The sequence below is a fragment of the Sapajus apella genome, unplaced genomic scaffold (assembly GCF_009761245.1).
Source record: "Sapajus apella isolate SASKATOON/1434 unplaced genomic scaffold, GSC_monkey_1.0 scaffold59, whole genome shotgun sequence".
In the NCBI taxonomy this organism is placed as follows: Eukaryota; Metazoa; Chordata; class Mammalia; order Primates; family Cebidae; genus Sapajus; species Sapajus apella.
The window spans coordinates 5,189,529-5,211,551 of record NW_022436999.1 but is presented as its reverse complement, the minus strand read 5'-3'; the positions used below and the strand labels follow the sequence as shown (position 1 = coordinate 5,211,551).

The following is a 22,023-nucleotide window of genomic DNA, read 5'->3' as shown; positions in this document are numbered from 1 at the left end:
GAGAGAGAGAGAGAATGAGAGAGGGAGAGAAAGAAGGGAAGTGCCACTTCCCTTTTAAACCATCAGATCTTGTGGGAGCTCACTATCACAAGAACAGCAAGCGGGAAACTGCCACCATGATCTAATCACCTCCCACCAGGTCCCTCCTCCAATACTGGGGATTACAATTCAACATGAGATTTGGGTGGGGACACAGAGCCAAACTACTTCTAGTTACACTTGAATATGCATATAATTAATTTCCTGTCTATACTCTTTTGATTTCAACTTTCATAATCTCAAAATAGTTTTCTGCCAATGAAGATTTAAAAACAGACATTTCAAAGTATGCATCACCGAAACTCAACAATTGTTTACAAAGCAATAAATTTGCTTTATTTCTCTTTCTACACACATATGTGTGTACATACACAGATTTTTATTTGTTGAACTGTTTGAAAGTAAACTGTATACGTCAGTACACTTCACCCCTAAATACTCTTAAAAATACGGATTAAAGTAGCCCTTAATGGGACTAGTACAGTATTGTTTTGAAATGCCAATTTGTAACAAATGTTCAACCATTTATTAAAGACTCTTAAATATTTTCAAAGTCCTATTATAAATATCTTCATGAGGAAAAGCTATAGAACACCAAGTTATGATGGTATAAATGAGTGAATGTTTCAGCCTTTCTCAACTAAAAGTTTCTCATCTGAACTACAAAATACAGTGGATGATTTGAGTAACTATTTTCTCAATTTTTCCAAGGATAGTACATAACTAGTGCCAATCCAGAGGAGAGAAGTTAATTCATTATATACAATGGATGTCTTGGGGTGTTAGGGCTTAATTATCTCTTGGGAGCCCAGAGATATATATGCATATATCTTTTAATACCTTGCATATATAGCAAGGTCTTAAAAGGATTTTGCTTTGACTGGCTTGTGATGTTTATCCAAACAACATTTTTTTTCTTTCTTTTTTTTTTTTTTTTTTAGATAACAGGTCCACCAGGTTGTGGAAAAACTCAGTTTTGTATAATGATGAGCATTTTAGCTACATTACCCACCAACATGGGAGGATTAGAAGGAGCTGTGGTGTACATTGACACAGAGTCAGCATTTAGTGCTGAAAGGTATGAGATTTTATTTTCCATTATAATGTTTTACTTTTATATACAGCATGAAACATTTACACACAGGTTAACATTTCCCCCCACTTTTTTAAGAACAGAGAATGCTATTTTAAATAAAATTTTCTTTTAAAATTGACACAGGAAAGCTTCTTTTTGTCTTTTGTATTTCTTTCTTATTAATATAAGTTGGGATCTTGGATAAATTGTGTTTTGTAGAAAGTTGTTAAGAAATAAGTTGAAAAAAATAGGGAGGAATTTAAGTAGAAAATGAGAGAAAGGGTACATTGAAAAGAAAAACAGTGGGTTAGCTGCTTTGTAAGGACAGATGTTTCTCAATTTACAATGGGACTCCAGTCATGAAATCCAGATACCACTTCTTAATAAAAGGAATGAGGGTTCTTCCTTGGGGGAAATGGCTAACTCAGTTCTGGAGTAGGGAATTTTAAAATTGAGTGTGAAACATAATAGTAGATAGCAAGAAAACTACAAAGATTATTCGGGAGGTGTCCAACAGACTCAGAAGAGGCTCCCACTGGCCAAAGATGGAACAAGTTGTGCATCAATATGAATAATAATAGCGGTGGATTAAAGCATGAAATAATTAAATGAGTGCATAATGTCATTAAGAGATGAAAAGGAGCCAATTGATTGTCATTGGAGGGTTCTGAAGAATTACCTCATTATTGTCAAAATGGGCCAAAAAAGAAATCAACTATCTATTTCTCTGTTTCTATATGAACTATATTACTGAGTAATAACTTTTTTTTTTTTTTTTTTTTTTGTGTTTTGCTTTTGTTGCCCAGGTTGGAGTGCAGAGGTGTGATCTTGGCTCACTGCAACCTCCGATTCCTGGGTTCAAGTGATTCTCATGCCTCAGCCTCTGAGTGACTTCCAAGCATGCGCCACCATGCCTGGTGAATTTTTGTAGTTTTAGCAGAGGCAGGGTTTCACCATGTTGGCCAGGCTAGTCTCAAACTCCTCACCTCAGATGATCCACCTGCCTTGACCTCCCAAAGTGCTGTGTTTACAGGTGGGAGCCACTGTGCCTGGCCTAAATTGGTCTTTTTATAAATGTACCTCAGTAGTAAATGAAGAAAGAATGATAGAATATCACCAAATTACAAACTCTAAACAATCTGATGGATCTAGGCATTGAACATCACAAAAAGACAATGAGTCATTGGGGTATCTTCTGATGGAAGACTAATCAAATTTGAATGTGATCAAGACTTCAGATCCAGCCATTTTACAACATAGCTAGAGAAGAGAGGAACACATCAAACTACTCTAGAAAATGAAATAAGCAAAATCCAAACTGGGAAATAAGAGAAAAAACAACTTGGCTTCTCTTAACAAATAAACTGTAAGATTAAAAAAGAGTTGGAAGGGGAGCCTTTGAATTAAAACAGATTTAAAAACCTTATTGATCAGTTGCAAAGTGATGAACTTATTTGGATCTTGACTTAAATAAATTGTTAAAAAAAAACAGAAGGATAAACATTGAGACCACTGGAAATTTGAACATGAAAATATATTTGAGCTTAAAGCTGGTAAAGACAGTGGTTCACTCAAGTTGTACAAGTACTCTTTAAAAAGCCAATAATTAGCCTTCAACTAACAAGCCAAGTAGGTATTAAATAGCCAGTTATGTTATAAATAGCGTAAATAGCTCTTACAAAAGTCTTGGGGAATTTGGGTAAAGAATTAAAAGATTAAGATTATTTTTATAACAGCAGTCAGTGCACTGTAATGGATTTCTGCTTTCTTTGCACCACATACAAAACTAAGTTTAGGATGTCTTCTTAAGGAGTAAACTATTGCATGATTTTTTGTTATCAGTATTACAATTCAGAGCAGCGTAAAAACCGTATCAATGATTTGGGTGATATCAGCATACATACAGTAGCAGAAGACTAGCAGGTGACTTGTCTGCATTTTTCAAATGAATTTGTGGAGAATCTTGTGTTTTTGTGTCTTTTTATAGAGCCTTAATTATTTACTTTTTGCATTCTTCATGTTTATTTATTTCTCCTTCATAACTTTTTCTGCCTATGTGCATGTTGGTATTTACATCAGAGGCAGGATGGAAAATGAAGAGGTAAGATTTTAGCTCCTTTGTTGGAATTATGTTGCGTAATTCACAAGGATTTCTTATGAAGATCATTTAAGTATAGGCATTGAACTTTATATTGTATTTGGTTTTTTATTCCATTCTCCACAAGGCTTAAAATGAGTGATCATCTGGCTCCTACATGGAATAGATTTTGAGGTCTGGTGATAGGGCCAGGTAGAATACAAAAATGCGAGTGCTCTTTGGTATATATGCCAGACTTAGCATTCTTTTTTTTTTTTTTTTTTTTTTGAGACGGAGTTTTGCTCGTTACCCAGGCTGGAGTGCAATGGCGTGATCTCGGCTCACCACAACCTCCGCCTCCTGGGCTCAGGCAATTCTCCTGCCTCAGCCTCCTGAGTAGCTGGGATTACAGGCATGCGCTACCATGCCCAGCTAATTTTTTGTATTTTTTTAGTAGAGACGGGGTTTCACCGTGTTGGCCAGGATGGTCTCGATCTCTTGACCTCGTGATCCACCCGCCTCGGCCTCCCAAAGTGCTGGGATTACAGGCGTGAGCCACCGTGCCTGGCCCAGACTTGGCATTCTTACACTACCTTCTAGTTTGTCATGGTGGGTCATGAATGGAGTGGCCCTGTAGTGTCTGATCGCATTTCATCCATTCTGTTACAGGGCAGCTAATCCCTATTTGGAATTATCAGGGAAGGTTGGTCAATTGGTTAGGAAAGCTTACTGCTGCAGATAACTGACTATCCAAAGAGCAGTAACTTAAACAAAAAGAAGTTTATTTCTCTCATCTAGCATAACCTGAGTAGATGGTTGCTGGCGCTGGTTCACCTGCTTAGTGGTGGCAGAGAGACCTAGGGCTGGTACATTTTCAGACATTGGATCCATTCTGTGCTCAAGTCAGTGGGAAGGAAAAGGGTTAACTATATCTTTTGTTAGGAAAGTGTACTTTTATTCAGACTATCTTCCTCCTCCCATCTGTGGATTTCCTTTTTGTTGCCTGTAATCCTCCTGCAGATTTCTCACTGAGCCACCTGTACATGTAAAAAGAGGCTGGGAAAGTGAGGGGAGAAGATCATTATAGCAATCCTGATGAGTTGTTTGGGCCTGGTTAATATTGCTACTTGAATAAAATTGGGGACCTCATAGCAAGGAAGAAGTGGAAATGATATTGGATTGGTAATTAACAGTTTGTTTCAGCCCCAGCTGTTTCTGGACTTAGTGAAGAGGTAAGGCAGGGTAATATGAGACTCAAAAAGGACTATGTTGTAGGTCTGCATGTTTTAGCAAGGTCTCCACTTTGTGCTTACAATGCCAGCCGTCTAATCAGCACAAATGAGAAAACATTTAAAGGATTAATATGAGGAAGGATTAAAGGACTCACATGTAGAGAATTTAGGGTAAGTGAGAAAAAGTGGAAAATAATTTCTTCCTGTAAATATCTAGGTATCTTTTTACTAAGAAGGAGAGAGAAAACAAAGAAGGGATAAATAGAAACTACTTAAGTTTAAAATGTATTAAAGAAAACAAGAAAATCCTGCAGATGATATACTTAAAAGCACTTTGGAAAGGTTAGTTCTGTTTTTAGAAGCAATGCACTAACTAGTTTGTTTTACATGTCTTTAGAGGATAGTAATCTAAAATAGTTGTTAATCATGCTTGTTCATCATAGACTACAATGTATCTCCAGACTGTTTAACAATTAGAATGGGTTTGTACAACCCGCAGCCCATGGGCCTCATGCAGCCCAGGATGGCTTTGAATGTGGCCCAGCAAATTCACAAACTTTCTTAAAACATTATGAGATTTTTGTAATTTTTTTTAAAGATCATCAGCTCTCATTAGTTTTAGTGTATTTTATGTTGTGGCCGTAGAAAATTCTTCTTCTTCCTCTGTGGCCCAAGGAAGTCAAAGGTCTCCTGAATTAGGTGATTGTATAGTCTGGCGCTTACCAGACTGAGTTAGAGGGACTGCTCTGGGGAGAGGGGAATGCTATTCAGGCAGAGATCTGGATCTTCTTCTGATTGATCCAGAAAAGGTCTGCTGTTTTGTTTGTTTTGTTTTGTTTTTAAGATCTGATATAATCTTAGGCACCATATGCTTGTATATACCTTGAGAATATAGATAAATAGATTAAGTCAGTGACCCACCCCATATTCTAGTCTACAAAATTTTGACAATCATGAGAATTCCAGTATACATGAACTGAATTAATTTATTGTCCATATTAGAGACAGTTACCAAAAGATGGAACTGTGCATTAAAAATAAAAAATGAAGGTGATATGGATGACAAATAGTAATAGAGATATTAAAATAAGGTTTTTTTTTTTTAAGAAATCAAATGGATAAAGGAAAATAAATTTGAGTCTTAGAACTGCAAATTGAAGGGGATCAATAAGTATGTGAGAAAAACTGAGGGATCTAGGGAAGTAAGAGATGAGAGCCAGGACTCTGGAAGGTGGGGACCTGAGGAGGTATGATATAGGACTGGAATTTTAGGAGATAGAAGTGGGTATTCCTGAGTTGTAATGAAATCAGAAAAGCTTTGAAAATTGGGAAGACAATTAGTCCAGCAAGGGAGGAAGACATTAATCAAATAATCACTGAAATGTAAAATTGTGAATATTATAACAAAGTATACAAAGGAGAGGTACCTGTATTGGTACTGTGCGGGAGCAGTGGATAAGCTTAGATCTGAAGGAGCTGTTGTATTTGGTATGCATGTCACCTCTCAGGGTGGCAGGTTCCCCATAGATAGTTCTGTTTAATACCTAACAAACTACAGTCATGCGCCACATAACAACATTTCAGTCAAGGATGGACTGCATATAAGATGGTGGTTGCATAAGATGATAATACCATAATTTTTCTGTATCTTTTTAAAGTTTAGATATAAAGATACTTGTCACCGTGTTACAATTGGTATACCATAGAGGCTAATTTGTAGGCAGTTGTTAACACTTAGGCTGTATGGTATAGCCTATTGCTCCTAGGCTACAAATCTGTACAGAGTGTTAATATACAGATTTGTAGCCTAAGTGTGTAGTAGGCTGTATTATCTAGGTTTGTAGAAGTACACTTTATGATATTCACACAACAGTGAAATTGCCTAATGACACATTTCTCAGTACATATCCCCGTTATTATGCGCCATACAGCTGTGTTTAGAGTGTCATTCTTTCTGCATTTGTATATAAAATTGGAGGCATTGCAGGCGGTGGTAGTGGCCAGCCATGACTGAGGCTGATTCTGAAGGTAATACCAGTGTGGTCTTAAGGCCATTGACATAATTGCTTGTTGGTATAAATTTGGAATCTTTGACCCAGAAAGAAACAATAGGGGAGATAAATTCCTTCTAAATCATTTTTTTTGAGATGATTTCGTGGCACTGGGTAGGTTTTCCTCAGTTCAGTTCCAGCAGCCTTATCATTTGTGAATCTAGGTGAATTAGTGGGGAGGGAAATCCTGAAAAGCTTCTAGGATAGAAAGTAGAATTAGTCATAAGTACTTATTACTATAACAAAGCTTTGGAATTTTCTGGAATCTGTAAGGGGAATTAATAGATTCATATCATTATATTTAGTAATACACATTGAATGAATAAACAGGGAAACTATGTATGTATAAGAAGCTTTGAGAAGCCATAAGCCTACATTTTAGCACATTTATGATGCTATATTTTAACTAGGATTTTGGAAAACTTTTTACATTAAGCATACGTTTTATTTCAAGTTGACATGCAGTCACTAATGAAATGCTTTTATTTTTCCTTTTATATAAGAGCTGTGAAGTCACAGAGGGAACTAATGATTTTGAACAGGATTTTTGCTTCTTAATTGACATATGCCTTTTGATTCTGGAACTGATCAGGAAAGAAGTCCATCTGTATTCTTAAGCAGTTAACTCTTTCCAGAATTGGAATCTTTAAAGTGCATTGTAGCTATCAAGTCCAAATTAAGGCATAGATAGTCACTTGCAAGGTGAGACTTGATGGCAAAACTAAAATGTGGTCTGGAACTTCTTTTTCTTTTAAAAGAGGAACACTTCTAACCATTTTCTGAGGGGTTCTACCACAGTAAATCCTTTGATTGTAGGATGGATTGCATTATTTGTCTGTCAGAAATGAGTGGTTCTGGGCAGTGGGACACAGAGTAGATGTAGGGTTATTGAGTATAGTATGCTAAGTTAGATGATATAGAAGGGGAAATTGGGAAGTCATGGTGTTTGACCTCAGACATCTCCACTAGCAATTGATATGCAAATGATTCATCCAGGGAGGAAGGAGATTTTAGAAATAAAGCTATTAATAGGTTTTCAGGCATGTTGTTTTGGGGTTTGATGGACTAAGAGTATAAAGGGAGCTTTTTTGACAGCATAGCCCTTTATAATGGTACTACCTCCATTTTATAAATTAATAGTTCTCAGTTGTGGGAGGATGGCAGGCAGTTTCCCCTTTAGTAGGTACTTTGGGAATTTGTAGGGGGGTGCAAGAATAATTTTTTTTTTAACAGTAATAAATAGATATGGTCTAGGGATGCTAGCCATTCTGTAATGTGAGGGTCATTAAGACTGACAGTGCTATAAATAATATTTTATTAATTAGAACATATTGCAGCATGATATAATTGACATTCATCTCAGTTGATACATGCAGCAGCACTGCCAGGTGAGAGATGGGGTATTATGATCTTCATTTTAGAAATAAGGAAAATGGGACTCAGAAACCGTGTGATTTGCCCACAATCATATGGCTAGTAAGACAGCTGAGAGGTGAACTCACATCCTTTTCCCACTGAACTGTGGTTGAAAAAAATGATTTGACTCCAAGAAAAGATCCAAGTTGTGTTTTCAGTAATACCTGTTTGACGTCAGGGCTTTCTATCTATGAGTCTGTCTTTACCCCATTTCCCATTGGGCTTCTAGTCTTTTTATTCTTGATTTGCAGAAGTTTTTTATGTGTTTTCTAGATATTAATTATCAGTTTTATGCATTGAAAATACCTCCTCCCGCTCTGTTATCTGTCATCTTTATAGTGTCCTTTGTTGAACAGAAATTTGTAATTGTAATTAAAAAAAATTTATTAGTGACAGTGTCTCACTCAGGCTGGAGTGAAGTGGCACAATCATAGCTCACTGCTACCTTAATTTACTGGGCTCAAGGGATCCTCTTTCCTCAGCCTCCCAAATAGCTGGGTCTGTAGGCATGTGCCACCACACCTGGCTAATTTTTAAACTTTTTTTTGTAGAGCCGGTGTCTTACCGTCTTGCCCAAGCTAGTCTCGAACCCCTGTGCTCAAGCAGCCCTCCTACTTCCACCTCTCAAAGTGCTTGGATTCCAAGCATAAGCCACCGTGCCTGGCCAGAAATTTGTAAATTTGAAGTTGTTGCCTTATGGTACTGGTTTTCAGATCTTAATTAACAAGTTTTCCTCCTCCATTTGGTATCAAAGATATTGTCTTACAGTTTTTTCCTAATATAGTTATAGTTTTATCTTTTATGTTAGTATCTTTAATCCATCAGAAACCCATTAAGGATATGTTTTAATTTTTGTATAAACTGTCACATTCTCCTCTAGAAATATTGTACGTAATTTTATCCCAACCAACAGCACTTTGAGAGCCTTCATCAACACTGTTTTTAGTTTCTTTAATTTTTGTCACACTTATGGGAAAAAAGTGACATCTCATTGTTTTAACTATTGTGGGCCAACATCTTTTCATGTATTCATTGTCCATTGATATTTCTTTGGCAGATTACCTAGACATACACTTTGCCCATTTTTTCTTATTGATATGTGTAAGTACTCTGTGTATTATGGATATTAATGCTTATATGATTTTTTTCCTAGGCTATAATTTATCTTTGGTTATGCTATCTTTTGTTATCTATGATTTTTTTGGTAGTTGATCTTTCGGATTTTCCTTTATGGCTATAGTTCTTAAAGTTTTAATTTTTGAGTCCTAAACTCTAGTTTAGGTGGATTATATCAATTGATATTTATCATATTAGAAATTTAAACTGGAAAATTTAAAGAATGTTTAGCTATTACTATACAGTAAATTCATTATATGGTGTGTGGTTTTTTTTTTTTTTTTTTTTACTTTTTAAAAAATTATACTTTAAGTTCTGGGGTACATGTGCAGAATGTGCAGGTTTGTTACATAGGTATACACTTGCTATGGTGGTTTGCTGCATCAATTACCCCGTCATCTACATTAGGTATTTCCCCTAATGCTATATCTCCCCTTGCTTCCCACCCCCCAGCAGGTCCTGGAGTGTGATGTTCCCTTCCCTGTGTCCATGTGTTCTCATTGTTCAACACCCACTTATGAGTGAGAAGATGTGGTGTTTGGTTTTCTGTTCTTGTGTCAGCTTGCTGAGAATGATGGTTTCCAGCTTCATCCATGTCCCTGAAAAGAACATGAACTCATCTTTTTTTTTATGGCTGCATAGTATTCCATAGTGTATATATGCCACATTTCTTTATCCAGTCTATCATTGATGGGCATTTGAGTTGGTTCCAAGTCTTGGCTATTGTGAACAGTGCTGCAATAAACCTACCTGTGCATCTGTCTTTATAATAGAATGATTTATAATCCTTTGGGTATATACACAATGAGATTGCTGGATCAAATGGTATTTCTATTTCTAGATCCTTGAGGAATCGCCACACTGTCTTCCACAATGGTTGAACTAATTTATATACTCCCACCAACAATGTAAAAGCATTTCTATTTCTCCACATCCTCTGTACCCATCTGTTGTCTCCTGATTTTTTAATGATTGCCATTCTAACTGGCCTGAAGTGGTATCACAACGTGGTTTTGAATTGCATTTCTTGAATGACCAGTGATGATGAGCATTTTTTCATATGTTTGTTGGTTGCATAAATGTCTTCTTTTGAGAAGTGTCTGTTCATATCCTTTGCCCCCTTTTTGATGGGTTGTTTTTTTTTTTTCATGTAAATTTGTTTAAGTTCTTTGTAGATTCTGGATATTAACCCTTTGTCAGATGACTAGATTGCAAAAATTTTTTCCCATTCTGTTGGTTGCCAGTTCACTCTAATGATAGTTTCTTTTCCTGTGCAGAAGCTCTTCAGTTTAATTAGATCTCATTTGTGAATTTTGGCTTTCGTTGCCATTGCTTTTGGTGTTTTAGTCATGAAGTCCTTGCCCATGCCTATGTCCTAAATGGCATTGCCTGGGTGTTCTTCTAGGGTTTTATGGTGTTAGGTCTTACATTTAAATCTTTAATCCATCTGGAGTTTCTTTTTGTGTAAAGTGTAAGGAAAGGATCCAGTTTCAGCTTTCTGCATATGGCTAGCTGGTTTTTACCAACACCATTTATTAAATAGGGAATCCTTTGCCCATTGCTTGTTTTTGTCAGGTTTGTCAAAGATCAGATGGTTGTAGATGTGTGAGGTTATTTCTGAGGCCTCTGTTCTGTTCCATGGTCTTTACCTTTGTTTCGGTACCAGTAGTACCACGCTCTTTTGATTACTGTAGCCTGTAGTTTAGTTTGAAGTCAGGTAACATGAAGCTTCCAGCCTTGTTTTTTTTGCTTAGGATTATCTTGGCTATGTGGGCTCTTTTTTGGTTCCATATGAAGTTTAAAGTGTTTTTTTCCAATTCTGTGAAGAAAGTCAATGGTAGCTTGATAGGGATAGCATCGAATCTATACATTACTTTGGGCAGTGTGGCCATTTTCACAATATTGATTAATTGTATTGAATAGGCAATTACAACACAATAATATTTGTGTATCTAAACAAAGGAAAGGTATAGTAAAAATATACTATATAAGTTTTTGAGACCAACGTTGTATAAGTGATGCATCATTGACTGAAATTTGTTATGCAGTGCATGAAGTGCATGACTGTGCTCTTTATTCTGAAACGTATTTAGCTCCACTAGTAAGGTAAAATCCTTCTGAGAATTCTGCCCAATGCCCAGTGTATAATGAGTTTTCTTTATCCTTCACTCTTGTGTAAACCCGAACTATTCCCACCCTTGTGTTAGCACTAGGAATTGTTCAGTCTAATACTTTCTGGTGGTTCTTTCCTCAACCTCAGAGAGTTTCCCTTCAAACATTTTTGTGTGTTCAGATTAGTTCTCAAGTGGACCTCTCTGCAGATCTCTGCAGTGCTCATTCTGCACACCTGCTTCCTCTCTGGTACTCTGCCCTATAAGTTCTAGCCACCTTAGCTTTCCCAAACTCTGATCCCCATCTCCTCAACTAAGGTTGTCTACCAGGCTCTGTTTGCTTTCCCTTTCTCGTGTTGCAGCCTGGAAACTGCCTCTTGAGCAAGCTGAGGTGATTGTAGGTTCATTGTGTTTGTTTCCTTTCTTTCAAGGATCATAATCTCGAGCTTTCTATCATTCAGTATCTGAAAACTGTTATTTTGTGTATTCTATCTGATTTTCTATTTATTTTTTCAGTGCAATTCCTGTACCAGTTAATCCTTTGTGGGCAGAATTGGAAATCCCTTCTTTCATTCTTTCTTGAGTTCACTTTATCCAAGCTTTAGTTCCCAGCTCTGTAATGCAACTGATTTAAAAAATTTTATCCAACCCAGTAGTAGCATTTGAAAGAGTTGATCACTCCCTTTTTCTTGAAAAGCTTTCTTCACTTGACTTTTTTTTATTTTTTTAGACAGTCTCTCCTAACTCTGTCACCCAGGCTAGAGTACAGTGGTGCTATCATGGCTCACTGCAGATTTGACCTTGCAGGCTCAAGCAATCCTACCACCTCAGCCTCTTGAGTAGCTGGGACCACAGGCATATGCCACCATGCCCAGCTAATTTTTAAATTTTTTCTATAGACAAGGTCTTGGTATGTTGCATTGGTTGGTCTCAAACTTCCAGGCTCAGGCAATCCTCCTGCCTTGGCCTCCCAAAGTGTTGGGGTTACAGGTGTGAGCCACCATGCCTAGCCCACTTGGCTTCTTGGAACCATTCTCTCTTGATTTTACACCTACTTCTTGGTCACCTCCTCCTCTCAGTCCTGTTTGCTGGATCCTCATCATCAATTTAACTTCTAGGCTTTGGGGAATCCCAGAACTCAGTCCTAGGACCTTTTTTCTTATATATCTGTACTTAATCCCTGATATCATCTAGTCTTGTGATCTTTAAAATCTTCTCTAGGTTTTGTTCAGTCTAATAAGATCAGTGTAACTCCTGGATTGATATCTGAATTCTGAGCTTTCTCATGAACTTCAGATTCATATTCACTTGTGTAAAGATGTGGAACATGGATAGGCTTACATACATGAATTTCCTGATACATCCAAAACTGCATTCTTGATTCCCCCATGAAGGAAATAAAATATGCAAATAGCACCAATAACGAAAACTCTGAATCTTGTCTTTTCTGCTTCAATAAAATTGTCATTCCATTCTTCTAGATGCTCATCCAATTAGTCAAGAAATTCTTTTTTTAAATTTGAGACAGAGCCTTACTCTGTTACTCAGGCGGGAGTGCAGTGGCATGATCTTGGCTCACTGCAACCTTTGTCTCCCAGATTCAAGTGATTCTCTTGCCTCAGACTCCTGAGTTGCTGGGATTACAGTCACATGCCACCATACCTGGTTAATTTTTGTATTTTTAGTGGAGACGGGGTTTTGCCATGTTGGCCAGACTGGTCTCTTAACTCCTCACCTCAGGTGATCCACCTACCTCGGCTTCCCAGAATGCTGGGATTACAGGCGTGAGCCATCCTGCCTGGCCAGGAAATTCTTTTAGCTTCTCTTTTGAACTATATCTTGAGTCCAGTTACTTCTCATCACTTGAGCTGTTACTTCCCTGGGTCACGTCACTGCCAGCTCTTATCTGGTCTGTTGTGCTAGGTGATCTCCTTGCTTTCACTCTTGCCCATCTATAGCCTCTTCTCCATTTGGCAATTAGAGCAGTCCTTTAAAAAAAGAAGTCAGATCATGTTGTTCCTGCTTCTAGGCTTCTTGTTTTACTAAATAAAGCTAAACAAAATACCATAGACCTAAAGGTCTTAATGTGATCTTGGCCGTGGCTAGCTCTTTGTTTTCTATTATTCTCCCTCTTGCTCCCTGTGTTCCAAATACATTAGTCTGTTTGTTGTTCTTCAAACACACCAGGCATCGTTCCACATATAAGCTTTTGTACTTGCTGTAATTCTCTATTCTTGTGTGCTATTTCACTGGATATCCACATGGTTCATTTTCTCATCTCTTTTAAGCTTTTGCTCAAATGTCACCTTATTAATGAGACTTTGTCAGTTCACTTTACATAAAATATAAACTAGCACTTGCCTCACCTGTCATATTCTATTCCCTCATCCTGCTTCATTTTCCTCTAGAGCCTTATTACCTGATATATAATATATATTTATTTGTTTGTCTTCCTCAGTAGACTGTAAACCCCGTGAGGGAAGGGTTTTTTTTTTTTTTCTTTTGGTGATAGTGGTTGTTCATTGCCATTTTCTCAGCACCTAGAACAGTACCTGGCATATAGTAGATCCTTAATAAACATTCATCAAATGAATGAATCTTAAGTGCTCATTTTGAAAAGAATACTTTTTATAAAAAGGTATCCACAAGATGGCATTATTTTCAAACTTTATTTAATTAATGTTGGGAGCAAATGATAGGTTCTTTTCTGTTTTTTTTGCCTTAAACAAAAAAGATATTTGTGAGGAAGATTGTCTCGAGAAGTTAGTAGGGTGAATATGGGGCATGTTGAATACTGCATTTATATTTGGTTTTTGATTTATATGTTTTCAGATATTTATTATAAAATAAAAAACATCTGGAGAAACTTATAGAAAATTACAGCATATTGGCTGGGCATGGTGGCTCACACCTGTAATCCCAGCACTTTGGGAGGCCGAGGTGGTCGAATCATGAGTTCTGGAGATTGAGATGATCCTGACCAACATGGTGAAACCCTGACTCTACTAAAATACAAAAATTAGCTGGGCATGGTGGCACGCACCTATGGCCCCAGCTACTGGTGGCAGGTACCTGTAATCCTAGCTACTCAGGAGGCTGGGGCAGAGAATTGCTTGAACCTGGGAGGTGGAGATTGCAGTGAGCCAAGATCATGCCACTGCACTCCAGCCTGGGCGACAGAGCGAGACTCAGTCTTAAAAAAAAATTACAGCATATTGGCGTGTAAATAACCATTTAATACAGTTATTTGCATGGTAACTGTGAATAAAGGTTGTTCATGTCTATCCATTGACCACCATTCCTTCTGAGAGGCCTTCAGCAATGAGAAGGCAGCAATAAGTTCCAGAGCCTTTCACTACTCAAGCCACTGGTGGAAATCCAGCCTAGTGCTAGAGGGCAGAAAATTGTCAGCTGTTCAATGCTTGTTGCTCATAAGTTAGATACTCTCAATCTTGTTCCTCATCAACTGGGCATTCAAAGTTTGAAAAAATTCCATGTTTCTAGAAGATGTTGCCAGACCTATCTTGTTAAAAACTGATAGGTTCTAAATGCCAGCGATTTTTTAGCTACTTCTCTAACCAGCACTAAACTCAGCAAAGAGTTTCCCTAATCAGAAAATTTATGCTTTTCCCCCAAACCCTCAGGATTCGGCTCCTCTGTCTGTGTCAATGCCATCTAATTTCTTGATTTCCTCACTTACCTCATTTCCTTCTTCCGTTTCAATCCCTGTGCCTCTCTTAAGCTCGGTTATTTGATCCATTTCATTCTCACTCTTCACACCTCTTTTGGTACTATTCCTTACTCATGAAGTATTTTTTCCTCTCCCTGTTTAACTTAACTATGTTTATTTTTCTTTTCAAATTGTTCAAAAACATACTTTTAAAAAGTTGTTGAAGTTCTCTCTTCTCTTTTCCTGTTTTAGGGTTTTCTCTTTTATTTTTGATCATAGCAAATGTAAGGACTTACTTTATTTATCTTTTTAAAGTTCTCAGCAGAGACCCAGGACTCTTAACTATTTAGAAATGAAAACACTGCTCTTTTGTATTTTTGAGTCTCTAAATGGAACATAAAATATAGGATGGTTTTCAGTTTTACAGCCTCTCCCCCCAGTTCCCCTGGGATGGCTAAGTAAGTACTAGGGCTGATAAAATGACATTTTATTTAAAATCAAATGCAATGTTTAAACTCAAAACATTTAAAATGGGCCAGGCGTGGTGGCTCATGCCTGTAATCCCAGCAGTTTGGGAGGCCGAGACGGGCAACTCAGGAGGTCAAGAGATCAAGACCATTCTGGCCAACATGGTGAAACCCTGTCACTACTAAAAATACAAAAAATTAGCTGGGCATGGTGGTGTGTGCCTGTAGTCCCAGCTACTTGGGAGGCTGAGGTAGGAGAATCACTTGAACCTGGGAGGCAGAAATTGCAGTGAGCCGAGATTGTGCCCCTGCACTCCAGTCTGGTGACAGAGTGAGACTCTGAAAAAAAACAAAATAAAGCAAAAAAACACGTTTAAAATGAAATGAGTTGGTTAAACTCAAAGACTTGTACTTTTAACATTTTTAACCATAAATATGAGAAATTTCTAGTAATGCTTTCTATATCTTATAATATGAATGATGGTGTTTTAACTTGTCACTCTCTTGTGTTTGGCATACTGCATATATTAAACTGGCTTTGACAAAATAGACAAATGGGATCTAATTAAGAGCTTCTGCACAGCAAAAGAAACTATCATTAGATTGAACTGGCAACCAACAGAATGGGAAAAAATTTTTACAATCTACCCATCTGACCAAGGGCTAATATACAGAATCTGCAGAGAATTTAAACAAATTTACAAGAAAAAAACAAACGACCCCATCAAAAAGGGGGCAAAGGATATGAACAGACACTTCTCAAAAGAAGACATTTATGCAGCCAACAAACATACGAAAAAAAGCTCATCAACACTGGTCATTAGAGAAATGCAATTCAGAACCACGTTGTGATACCACCTCAGGCCAGTTAGAATGGTGATCATTAAAAAATCAGGAGACAACAGATGGGTAGTGAGGATGTGGAGAAATAGGAATACTTTTACATTGTTGGTGGGAGTGTAAATTAGTTCAGCCACTGTGGAAGACAGTGTGGCGATTCCTCAAGGATCTAGAAATAGAAATACCATTTGACTCAGCAATCCCATTACTGGGTATATACCCAAAGGATTATAAATCATTCTATTATAAAGACATATACACATGTATGTTTATTGCAGCACTGTTTACAATAGCAAAGACTTGGAACCAACCCAAATGCCCATCAATAGTAGACTGGATAAAGAAAATGTGACACATATACACCATGGAATACTATGCAGCCATAGAAAAGGATGAGTTCATGTTCTTTTCAGGGACATGAATGAAGCTAGAAACCATCATTCTCAGCAAGCTGACACAACAGAAAGCCAAACACCACATGTTCTCACTCATAAGTGGGTGTTGAACAATGAGAACACATGGACACAGGGAGGGGAACATCAGACACCAGGGCCTGGGGGGTGGGGGACTAGGGGAGGAATAGCTGGGGGATAGAATTAGGAGAAATACCTAATGTAGATGACGGGGCGATGGATGCAGCAAACCACCACCATGGCACATGTATACCTATGTAACAAACTGGCACCATCTGCACAGGTACCCCACAAATTAGAGTAAAAACAAACAAACAAACAAAAAACTGGCTTTGAGGCTAAAATTCAGTGTTTAGAAAATCATTTTTTGTTTGACTAAGAAATTATTGGATAACATTAATTTGTTTGGGCCATGATTTTCTGTTTACCAGGGAATTAATGCATGGCATTAATTTGCATGAGTTGTTTCATTTGAGAAAGTGTATTTTTCTCGACTGAGGCATGAAGACTTACTAATACCTGGTTATTAGAATATAATATACCATATTTGTTCAAATATAGTTATTTTATTCAAGAAAATGAAAGCATTCTTATTTAGTATACATATCTTATAGCTGCTCCTCTAAATATCATTTACAAAAACCATATTTAATCCCAGAAAGATAAACCTCAGAGACATTGTTGTTTGCTCAAGTTTAGATGAGATCCAAAAGCCCTTGCTGGTTTCATGCTCTGACTGCTAACCTCTGTTAGTGCTTACAAAAGTGAGCTTACATTCTAAACCTGTATATTAAGCCATTTTGCTTATACCTGCTCTATTGATAAGGCTTATAAGTTTCTCAAATAAAATAAATTAGAGATTCGGCAATGTGGCTTTAAATAGAATTGGTTATTTTTGTTTGTGATTTTTTTTTTCACCCACAGACTGGTTGAGATAGCAGAATCCCGTTTTCCCAGATATTTTAACACTGAAGAAAAATTACTTTTGACAAGTAGTAAAGTTCATCTTTATCGGGAGCTCACCTGTGATGAAGTTCTACAAAGGTATGCTGCTTTAGATTTTGATTTTTTAGCAATGCCTTGAAGGTTTATGTTTTATCTTTTATGTTTTCAGCTTCTGAGTGAGAAAATTCTTTACAGGTTAGAATTATTAGAATAACTTTTTCAGTGTTTTTCTTTGTTATAGCCTTTTGGTTGAAGTCCTTCTTTAAAAATGAAAAAATTAAATGAATAAAATATTTTAGATTTAATTATTTAAGTGGTATATTACTTATCTATTGTATGATTAACAAATTGTCTCACAGTTTAGTAGCTTAAAACAGCAAATATATATTATTTCACATAGTTTCTGAGGGTTAAATGTCTGGGAGTGGCTTAGCTGGGTGTTTCTCACTCACTGTTGCTCAAGAGGTATACACAAGCTGGTAGCCAGGGCTGCAGTTATCTCAAGGCTTGACTGGAGCTGGAGTATCTGCTTCCAAGCTCCCTAATGTAGTTGTTGGAAGGTCTCTGTTTCTTGCTGGCAGTGGGCAAGAGGTCTTTGTTCCTTACCATCTGGGCCTCTTCACAAATCACAACATGGCAACTTGCTTTCCCTAGAATAAGTGACCGGAGAGACTGGGCAAGTGAAGTAGTACCCAAGATGGAAGCTGTAGTCTTTTATAACCTATACTCAGAAATAAAGTACCATCACTTTGTCATATGCTTGTGGTCATACAAGTCAAGTCTGGTATACTGTAGGAGGGGCCTACACAAGGATGTGAAATACCAAGAGAAGGGAGTAAGTATGGGCCATTTTGCAGACTGGCTGCCACAAGTAGTTTTAACCCAGACTTGGAGCGTTAGCATTATCTTAGGAGAACCAAGGAATTCTGAAACTACACAGAAACAGTTTCCTCTGTTCCCAGAAAAGCATGATATGTCTATAAGAGCTGAAAATAAGTTAGGTTTACTGAATTCTTGCAAACCATTACTGTAACTTAGGGAAGAATAGTTTGTTATTGTTTTTAAGTTACTTAGCCATTGCAACACCCTTATTTATTTATTATACCTTAAATTTATTGACCATTTTATAAATTCTTCTTTTATAGGATTGAATCTTTGGAAGAAGAAATTATCTCAAAAGGAATTAAACTTGTGATTATTGACTCTGTTGCTTCTGTGGTTAGAAAGGAATTTGATACACAACTTCCAGGCAATCTCAAAGAAAGAAACAAATTCTTGGCAAGAGAAGCATCCTCCTTGAAGTATTTGGCTGAGGAGTTTTCAATCCCAGTAAGTTTTTCCCCCCCTTTTTTCTTTTCCTTTCTTTTATATTACATTCACTGACTTACAGCATCAAGTAATAAAATTAGAGGAATATGTAAAACGGATGACTTTTTAAAGGTGGTACAGTCTTAATTGCTATAGCAAACATCATCATCATCTTAAATTAGTTGATCTGCTGAGATTATTTTATTCTTTTAATAATTTGAACCTGGAGCAGATTTGAATGATGTTTTTAAAAGTTCGTGTAATTCCTCCTTTTCTTACTTCTCATTGTTTACTCTTTGTGTATGCTTTATATCACATTTGTCATACTGCAGTAAATATAAAGTAGTAAAACTTCATGAAATTGCCTAGGTTCATTTCTTTGTTGCAGTCATTAGTTTTGTTGTAAGTATTTTAGGTTTAGATACCATATTATTGTGTTCTGTGCTGTTTTGTGTGAGGTAGGATTTGGTTTGCTTCAAATGGTCAAAGGTCACTATTAATGGGTGTTGGAATGATAGTAATGAAAGTGCCAGTAAGAAAATCTTGAAAGATTACTAGTGGCTTGGTGTTGAGTAGTGGGCATTGTGATCAGAAATCTGAAGATGATGGGGTATTGTAAGGAGTTGTGATGTGTAAGCTGCAACATTCCCATCTGTCAGAGGTTTCAGTTGTTCCACAGCGTCATCATCGTTCAGGCTTCTCAATTTTAGTCATGCTTCATCTCAAGAAAAGACAGTTCCTTAAACTGAGATAAAATTTGGTTATGATTTTATTATTTTTAGATTTGTTTTTGGAAAATTAAAACAAATTCTTTGCAACATAAAGAATATCTGTAAGTGATATAAACTACCACACAGCCTTTGAGATTTATAAAACCAAGGAAGAAGTCAAGGGAGAAAATGTAGCATTCAAAAAATTCTACATATTTTAATGGCTTTTTAGTTTATTTTGAATTAAAGTCAAGTGATATTGTTTGTCTTGGGTGATGTTCCTCTTTTATAGTTTATTGTAGTTGGTTAAAATGATAAATTCAAATTTATATTTTTTTCTGGTCAAGGAGAATAGGGGAACTTTGAAATAGTTTATAAAGATACTTGATTGAATAGGAATTTATGTATACAGTTGGCCCTCTGTATCTGTGGGTTCTGCATCCATGGATTCAACCAACTAAGGAGAGGAGATATTTGAAAAAACACTGGGTGTGGTTGTATGCGCCTGCACTCTCAGCTACTCAAGAGGCTGAGGCAGGAGGATCACTTGGACCCAGCAGGTTGAGGTTGCAGTGAGCATGATCATGCCACTGTACTCCAGCCTGGAAGAGTGAGACTCTGTCTCTAAAAATACTTATATATTTGGAAAAAAAGAAAAGGATTGTTGTCTTTGTACTGAACATGTACAGACTTTCTTTCCCTCTTTCCCTAAACAGTACAGTTTAGCAGTGATTTACATAGCATGTAAATCGTATCGGGTGTTATAAGTAATCTAAAGTTGATTTAAAGTATACAAGAGAATTTACATAGGTTATATGCAAACACTATAACATTTTATATGAGGGACTTGAGCATCCATGGATTATGGTATCTGCAGAGGAATCCTGGAACCATCCCCCCATGGATACAGCAGGATGACTATATATTCTTATTTTATTATTAATTCATATTGTTGCTTGACTTAATCCTGTGCAAAATAAAATTCACTTTTTAAAAGTTGTATTTGTTTGCTTTTAAGTAGTAACTGTAGGCTAATGCTTTTCAGTTTTTTCTAAGGTGATTTATTTTCACAAGTGAGAAAGGGGCTCTACTTTTCTTTGTTTCTAATAGAACCCTCTGAAAAAAAATAGGTACTAAATATCCCATTTCTCTGTCTTTGTCTTTGTTTCTATATTTAGAAATAAATGCAGATTATACTGTGTACTTACCTAACTGTGATAACGGTTTTTTGTGACAAGTAAGATTGTAAGATTGGTTTTAAAAGAATTTTGAAAAACACTTCCTTTAGAAAATTTCAGAATTTTCCTAGCTAAATTGATGCATTTAAATGAAAAATCTCTCACACAGGTCTGAGATTTAAAAAAAAAAAAAAGAAAAAAGCAAAATCATGAACTTTTTTTTTTTTTGAGACGGGGTAGGATCGCGCACGTTACCCAGGCTGGGGTGCAATGGCGCCGTCTCGGCTCACCGCAGCCTCCGCCTCCTGGGTTCAGGCAATTCTCCTGCCTCAGCCTCCTGAGTAGCTGGGATTACAGGCACGCGCCACCATGCCCAGCTAATTTTTTTTGTATTTTTAGTAGAGACGGGGTTTCACCATGTCTCTAGGATGGTCTCGATCTCTTGACCTTGTGATCCACCCGCCTTGGCCTCCCAAAGTGCTGGGATTACAGGCGTGAGCCACCGCGCCATTTTAGGTTTTGGGGTACATGTGAAGAACATGCAAGATTGTTGTATAGGTACACACATGGCAGTGTGATTTGCTGCCTTCCTCCCCATCACCTATATGTGGCATTTCTCCCCATGCTGTCTCTTCCCAACTCTCCACCCCCTGCTGTCCCTCCCCTGTTTTCCTCTGACAGACCCCAGTGTGTGATGCTCCCCTCCCTGTGTCCATGTGTTCTCATTGTTCAACACCCACCTATGGGTGAGTGAGAACATGTGGTGTTTGATTTTCTGTTCTTGTGTCAGTTTGCTGAGAATTATGGTTTCCAGGTTCATCCATGTCCCTACAAAGGACACGAACTCATCGTTTTTGATGGCTGCATAATATTCCATGGCGTATATGTGCCACATTTTCCCTGTCCAGTCTATCATCGATGGGCATTTGGATTGGTTCCAGGTCTTTGCTATTGTAAACTGTGCTGCAATGAACATACATGTGCATGTGTCCTTGTAGCAGAACAGAAATCATGAACTTTCTTACATTTATACTATACTTTGAATAGGTGGTTTTATTAAGTTGGTGCAAAAGTAATTGCGGTTTTTGCCATTAAAAGTAATTGCAAAAACTACGATATATATGGAACTAAATGTCTTAAGATAGTGTTTTGTTGTCTGGTTCATTTGCTTTGCAAATTAGTAAACCTGTGTCTCTTTGTAATTCCTTTCACATGCCCATAGATACTGCCATTAGAGGAGTATTTCATGTTCTTCAACCTGGAAGCTTTCTCCTCTAAATATCCGCAGGGCTTATTCTGTCCTATCACCTTATCAGTGAGGACTTTCCAAACCATATAAGTATTAACCATATCCCGGCTGCCCTCTTACTGTGCT

The 22,023-nt window shown here is 37.2% G+C and overlaps 1 protein-coding gene across 6 annotated transcripts in view; it reads left to right on the top strand.

The window, feature by feature from the left end:
- RAD51B (RAD51 paralog B) overlaps positions 1–22,023 on the top strand; it is a 670,105-nt gene that overhangs the window by 34,886 nt on the left and 613,196 nt on the right. For all 6 annotated transcript variants that reach the window (XM_032246050.1, XM_032246052.1, XM_032246048.1 and 3 more), the window contains exons 5-7: positions 981–1,117; positions 17,432–17,551; positions 18,598–18,781. In XM_032246050.1, the coding sequence (XP_032101941.1) occupies positions 981–1,117; positions 17,432–17,551; positions 18,598–18,781 (441 nt within the window). The remainder of the gene's footprint in view (positions 1–980; positions 1,118–17,431; positions 17,552–18,597; positions 18,782–22,023) is intronic.